Genomic DNA, 7,214 nt, shown 5'->3' with positions numbered 1-7,214 from the left:
ACCATTTTGCTGTGGTGTGTAGACAGTGGTCAGTTGGTGTAGGATGCCAGCATCATCACAAATCTTCTGGAACCTCTGAGACACATACTCGGCTCCATTGTCTGACCTTAGGCTCTTGAGTTTGCTGTTGGCTTGGTTTTCAGCCAAAGCCTTGAACTTGCGAAAGAAGTCAGTGACATCTGACTTTTGTTTCAAGAAGGTTACCCAACAAAACCTGGTGCAGTCATCAATGAACAAGGCAAAATACTTGCAGCCATTTAGTGAGCTGGTCTTCATAGGTCCACAGATGTCAGTGTGAACCAACTGAAGTTTCTCTTGGGCTCTCCATGCCTTGTTGACTGGAAAGGGCAGTCTGGTTAGCTTGCCAAGCTGACAGACTTCACACACCTCTTTGTTTGGCTCGAACTTAACCATATCTTCAACCAAATTCAGTTTTTGCATTTGCCCGAGTGAGTTGTAGTTCACATGCCCCATTCTTTTGTGCCACAAACTTGCCTCATCAGTTTGAGCTGCATATGCTCTTGCTTGCAACTGATTTACATCCACATTGAAGGTTCTATCTTGCATAGCTACTTTTGCCAACACCTAGTCAGTAGCATCTTTGATTGTGCAGATTTTGCCTTCAAACAGGAGAGAGTACCCTTTATCCAGTAGCTGACCAACACTTAACAAATTTTGGTCAATGTCAAGTACATAAAGAACTTCTGAAATGGTTTTAATACCTGACTTGGTGCAAATCACTGCTTTGCCTTTGCCTTTAGCCTTAAGAAGCTCACCATTTCCAATTCTAACATTGGATTCAAATGAGGTGTCAAGCTCCTTGAACATGCTTTCCTCTGAGGCCATATGATGAGTGCATCCACTATCGATCAGCCAAATCTTGCTGACTTTGCTTGAGCTTGCAAAGCAGGAGGCTGTGAAGACATGTTCTTCCTGTGCCTCGATGTCTTCAGCTACTTGAGCCTGATTATGATTCTGTGACTGAGCTTTTGGTTTGTTCTTACACACTTTCTCAATGTGACCAAGCTGTTTGCAGCCTCTACACTGAATGTCAGGCCTGTACCAGCAATATTTCTCAAGGTGAGTTGTTCTTTTGCAATGAGCACAGGGTGGAAACTTCTTCTTGGCAGCTTATTTCTTTCCTCTTTCTTTCTTTTCTGACATAGGCTTCTTGCCTTTGTGATTCGAGCTGAAGCTTGAGCTCTCTCTACTCCTAGCTTGAAAAGCTCCATCAGAATACTCCTCCATTCTGTTTGCTCTTCTTTGCTCTTGAGCATAGAGAGCATTTATCAATTCTGTCAAGGGAATGGCAGATAAGTCCCTCGAATCCTCCAGGGAAGAAATCTTGGATTCATACTTCTCTGGCAAGGTTGTTATGATTTTCTCCACTACCCTCTGATCACCAAAGTCATCTCCAAGCAGTCTTATGTTGTTGACAGTAGACATTATTCTGTCAGCATACTGCTTGATGGTTTCTGAGTCTTTCATTCTCAGATTCTCAAAGTCCCTTCTCAAGTTAATGAGTTGTTGCTGCCTGGTTTTGTCTGAGCCTTGAAACTCTTCCTTGAGTTTGTCCCAAGCCTCCTTTGGTGTGTCGCAGGCCATTATCCTTGTGAAGATAGCATCTGAAACTCCACTTTGAAGGCATGACATGGCCTTGTACTTCTTTGCACAGTCTTCATTATACTGCCTTATCTGAGCTATCGTGGGATTAGCTCTTAAGGGTGGTGGTTCAGTGTCATTTTGGACAACATTCCACAGGTCATGTGCCTGTAGATATGTTTTCATTTTGACAGCCCATATATTGTAGCTTTCACCAGCAAACACGGGTGGAGGTGGTGGTGAGAAGCTCATCTTCACGCAGCTTCCAAAACTCTGAGCAACAAAGATAGTTCCTGCTTCTTTTCTTTCAAACACACAGCACACAACAAGAGGCCCTCAAAGACAACAGGCTCTCGATACCATTTGTTGGATTCTAACTTAGCAAACAAAGTTTGAAAACAACTTAGATGAATGTTTTTGTTGTTTGAAAGCTTAAACGGGAGCAAGAACAAGCAAAAGATGAATGAGCAAAGTGTTTTTTCTCATTACCCGAATAAGTGCATGGTTACAAACATAAATAGAACAAAGTTACATAGAAAGAAAACACAGCTTGCTTGTACAAGTAACTAAAGGTTTACATCAACAAAATGACAACCTAATTTGACTACTAAATCAGTTAAGCACACATTTTAACCTTAGCTGATCAAAGCATACAATGATTACACCATAGACTAACAAAAGTCAACTAGAAGAACAAGGCTTGTCGAATTGCACAACGGATTCCAACATGCTTCAGCCGAGTTTCTGGTTTCATGCATACAACGTAAGTTTGCATGGATTCTTCAACTTGCTGCTGTCGTTGCCACCTTTTAAACAGGTATTATGCCAGTCAATTTGTTAAAGGACAAGTTCAAGTGGCTCAAAAACGTCATACTTGACATGCTTTCAGGAATTGAACTAGAGAGCTGATTTTGAGATAGATCAAGAGATTCTAATGATTTCATACTGCCAATGCTTTCAGGGATCTTTCCAGTTAAGTGATTTCGAGACAAGTTCATTGTTTGCAAACCTTGGAGGCTCGTTACTTCTTTGGGGATCTCTCCTGACAAATTGTTACAAGAGAAATCAACAAGTCTAACCAAGTTGAGAGTTTTGTCATATACAAGTAATTGGTCTTTCGTCACAATTGATGCAGATTCCAAAGTAGATGGTCCGTTAAGGCCTCTATATTCTATGATGTTGTCCCTAGAACCATTCCCTCTAACCATAGCACTGAAGTTGCTCATACATCTTGGCATGCTCCCAAAGAGATTGTTTTCAGCAAGGTCCAAAATTTGGAGAGAACTAAGAGCACATAAATGGTCCGGTATGTTACCTCCAAATTTGTTTGATCGAAGAATTAGAATTATTAGATTCGAAAGATCCTGGCCTAGCCATCTTGGAATGTTGCCATCTAGTTCATTCTTTCCAAGGTTAATTGCAAGCAACTTTGTGCAATTTTTCAGTGACAAAGGGATTTCTCCATGAAGCTTGTTGTTGTGAAGATTTAGTGATTGAAGTTCTGACAAAGTTCCCATGGAGCTTGGAATTTTACCAGTGAATCTGTTGCCATCTAACCGCAAGACTTGGAAAGATTGCCACTTGATCCAACAATCGGGTATCTCTCCAGATAAAAGATTGTTAGCAATACCAAGAAAACTTGTTGTGATGGTACCATTCAACTGATAGCACAGAAAATGGAAAAGAGATCCCGAGAAATAATTATTGGAAAGGTCTATCATGTACTGATTGGAACCCATTGAGATTTGAGGCAATGGACCGCTAAAATTATTGAAACTAAGGTCGACAAAAGTGAAAATATTAGGACCATTAGGTAGATACGGAATCTGGCCAGAAATTTGGTTTCTAGAGAGATTTACATCTCTAAATTGGGTTGACAGTCCCCAAAACCACCTAGGAATGACGTCTGAAATTCTTGAATTTGAGATATCTAGATATTCTAGATGTTTTTGAGAACGAAGCCACAAGGGAAAAGATGGCCCTATTTGCCATGATCCTAAATCCAAATCAAGAATTTGGAAGGGAGGAACCCAATTAGGATTGGCTCTCAAAACTAATGAATTGCCCGATCCATAAAAATACTTCAATTTGGTATGATTAGCAAAATGTTTTTCGGAAACAACACCCTCCAACAAATTGTTGAAAATGTAGAGCCATTCCAAATTTGCAAGCTGTCCCAAAGAAATTGAAATAGGACCAGAGATTGAATTGTCATCCAAAAAAAGTTCTTTTAGATTTTTAAGTTGCCAAAAAGGGATTGGAATAGGACCAGAGATTGAATTATTAGACAGATAAAGTGTTGTTAAATTTTTAAAATGTCCAACTTGATCGGACAGTTGTGTTTAAAAGGTGGCAACGACAGCAGCAAGTTGAAGAATCCATGCAAACTTACGTTGCATGCATGAAACCAGAAACTCGGCTGAAGCATGTTGGAATCCGTTGTGCAATTCGACAAGCCTTGTTCTTCTAGTTGACTTTTGTTAGTCTATGGTGTAATCATTGTATGCTTTGATCAGCTAAGGTTAAAATGTGTGCTTAGCTGATTTAGTAGTCAAATTAGGTTGTCATTTTGTTGATGTAAACCTTTAGTTACTTGCACAAGCAAGCTGTGTTTTCTTTCTATGTAACTTTGTTCTATTTATGTTTGTAACCATGCACTTATTTGGGTAATGAGAAAAAACACTTTGCTCATTCATCTTTTGCTTGTTCTTGCTCCCGTTTAAGCTTTCAAACAACAAAAACATTCATCTAAGTTGTTTTCAAACTTTGTTTGCTAAGTTAGAATCCAACAAATGGTATCGAGAGCCTGTTGTCTTTGAGGGCCTCTTGTTGTGTGCTGTGTGTTTGAAAGAAAAGAAGCAGGAACTATCTTTGTTGCTCAGAGTTTTGGAAGCTGCGTGAAGATGAGCTTCTCACCACCACCTCCACCCGTGTTTGCTGGTGAAAGCTACAATATATGGGCTGTCAAAATGAAAACATATCTACAGGCACATGACCTGTGGAATGTTGTCCAAAATGACACTGAACCACCACCCTTAAGAGCTAATCCCACGATAGCTCAGATAAGGCAGTATAATGAAGACGGTGCAAAGAAGTACAAGGCTATGTCATGCCTTCAAAGTGGAGTTTCAGATGCTATCTTCACAAGGATAATGGCCTGCGACACACCAAAGGAGGCCTGGGACAAACTCAAGGAAGAGTTTCAAGGCTCAGACAAAACCAGGCAGCAACAACTCATTAACTTGAGAAGGGACTTTGAGAATCTGAGAATGAAAGACTCAGAAACCATCAAGCAGTATGCTGACAGAATAATGTCTACTGTCAACAACATAAGACTGCTTGGAGATGACTTTGGTGATCAGAGGGTAGTGGAGAAAATCATAACAACCTTGCCAGAGAAGTATGAATCCAAGATTTCTTCCCTGGAGGATTCGAGGGACTTATCTGCCATTCCCTTGACAGAATTGATAAATGCTCTCTATGCTCAAGAGCAAAGAAGAGCAAACAGAATGGAGGAGTATTCTGAGGGAGCTTTTCAAGCTAGGAGTAGAGAGAGCTCAAGCTTCAGCTCGAATCACAAAGGCAAGAAGCCTATGTCAGAAAAGAAAGAAAGAGGAAAGAAGGAAGCTGCCAAGAAGAAGTTTCCACCCTGTGCTCATTGCAAAAGAACAACTCACCTTGAGAAATATTGCTGGTACAGGCCTGACATTCAGTGTAGAGGCTGCAAACAGCTTGGTCACATTGAGAAAGTGTGTAAGAACAAACCAAAAGCTCAGTCACAGAATCATAATCAGGCTCAAGTAGCTGAAGACATCGAGGCACAGGAAGAACATGTCTTCACAGCCTCCTGCTTTGCAAGCTCAAGCAAAGTCAGCAAGATTTGGCTGATCGATAGTGGATGCACTCATCATATGGCCTCAGAGGAAAGCATGTTCAAGGAGCTTGACACCTCATTTGAATCCAATGTTAGAATTGGAAATGGTGAGCTTCTTAAGGCTAAAGGCAAAGGCAAAGCAGTGATTTGCACCAAGTCAGGTATTAAAACCATTTCAGAAGTTCTTTATGTACCTGACATTGACCAAAATTTGTTAAGTGTTGGTCAGCTACTGGAGAAAGGGTACTCTCTCCTGTTTGAAGGCAAAATCTGCACAATCAAAGATGCTACTGACCAGGTGTTGGCAAAAGTAGCTATGCAAGATAGAACCTTCAATGTGGATGTAAATCAGTTGCAAGCAAGAGCATATGCAGCTCAGACTGATGAGGCAAGTTTGTGGCACAAAAGAATGGGGCATGTGAACTACAACTCACTCGGGCAAATGCAAAAACTGAATTTGGTTGAAGATATGGTTAAGTTCGAGCCAAACAAAGAGGTGTGTGAAGTCTGTCAGCTTGGCAAGCTAACCAGACTGCCCTTTCCAGTCAACAAGGCATGGAGAGCCCAAGAGAAACTTCAGTTGGTTCACACTGACATCTGTGGACCTATGAAGACCAGCTCACTAAATGGCTGCAAGTATTTTGCCTTGTTCATTGATGACTGCACCAGGTTTTGTTGGGTAACCTTCTTGAAACAAAAGTCAGATGTCACTGACTTCTTTCGCAAGTTCAAGGCTTTGGCTGAAAACCAAGCCAACAGCAAACTCAAGAGCCTAAGGTCAGACAATGGAGCCGAGTATGTGTCTCAGAGGTTCCAGAAGATTTGTGATGATGCTGGCATCCTACACCAACTGACCACTGTCTACACACCACAGCAAAATGGTGTTTGTGAGAGGAAAAACAGGACTGTTCTTGATATGGCCAGATGCCTACTGTTTGAGGCCAAAATGCCAAACAACTTCTGGGCTGAGGCAGTAAACACATCTGTCTACTTACTAAATAGACTACCAACTAAAGCAGTCATAGGTAAAACACCCTTTGAGGCCTAGTTCGGGCAGAAACCAATCGTGTCACACTTGAAAGTGTTTGGGTGCTTATGCTATGCACTTGTGCCAGCAGAGAAGAGAACCAAGCTGGAAAGAAAGTCTGTGCCAGGGGTATTTGTAGGCTACAGCAGTGTGAAGAAGGGTTATAGGATCTTTGATCCATCAACAAAAAAGGTTATTGTAAGTAGAGATGTCAAGTTCAATGAAGGAAGCTGTTGGAAGTGGAATGGGACAGATGCAAGCTTAACTGAAGAAGACTTGCAGGACCTTGATCACCAACATGCTGAAGTTGAAAATGAAGCTATGGATGATTTTGATGATATGCTTGTTAGGGGCACCAGAACATTGGCAGACATCTATGAAAGATATGCTGTGACCATGGTTGAGCCATCCTCCTATGCTGAAGCCTCGAAAGAGAAATACTGGCAAGAGGCTATGGAAGCTGAACTAAGGATGATTCAAAAGAATGAAACCTGGGAGCTGGTTGATAGACCAGAAGATAGGAAGATCATTGGAGTTAAATGGGTGTTCAAGATCAAGAATAATGCAGATGGATCACTGAACAGACACAAAGCCAGATTAGTTGTGAAAGGGTATAGCCAACAGCAGGGAGTCGATTTCTTTGAAACATTTGCTCCTGTTGCAAGGCTGGACAGTATAAGAATGTTGTTTGCCTTAGCAGCCCAGAAACAG

At 41.3% G+C, this 7,214-nt stretch overlaps 1 protein-coding gene across 1 annotated transcript; it reads right to left on the bottom strand.

The window, feature by feature from the left end:
- Window positions 1-2,411: 2,411 nt before the first annotated feature.
- Window positions 2,412-3,341, bottom strand: LOC121222056 (receptor-like protein EIX2). The gene has a single exon (XM_041101945.1). The coding sequence runs from the start codon at window positions 3,339-3,341 to the stop codon at window positions 2,412-2,414; it is 930 nt and encodes a 309-aa protein (XP_040957879.1).
- Window positions 3,342-7,214: the final 3,873 nt, after the last annotated feature.

This window comes from Gossypium hirsutum, chromosome D10 (genome assembly GCF_007990345.1).
Source record: "Gossypium hirsutum isolate 1008001.06 chromosome D10, Gossypium_hirsutum_v2.1, whole genome shotgun sequence".
In the NCBI taxonomy this organism is placed as follows: Eukaryota; Viridiplantae; Streptophyta; class Magnoliopsida; order Malvales; family Malvaceae; genus Gossypium; species Gossypium hirsutum.
Note: the sequence above shows the minus strand (reverse complement) of the source record. Positions and strands in the feature narration are given on the sequence as shown.

Coding starts and splice junctions, on each gene's coding strand:
- LOC121222056 (XM_041101945.1), bottom strand. CDS start 3,341: ATGGGTTCCAATCAGTACATGATAGACCTTTCCAATAATTATTTCTCG.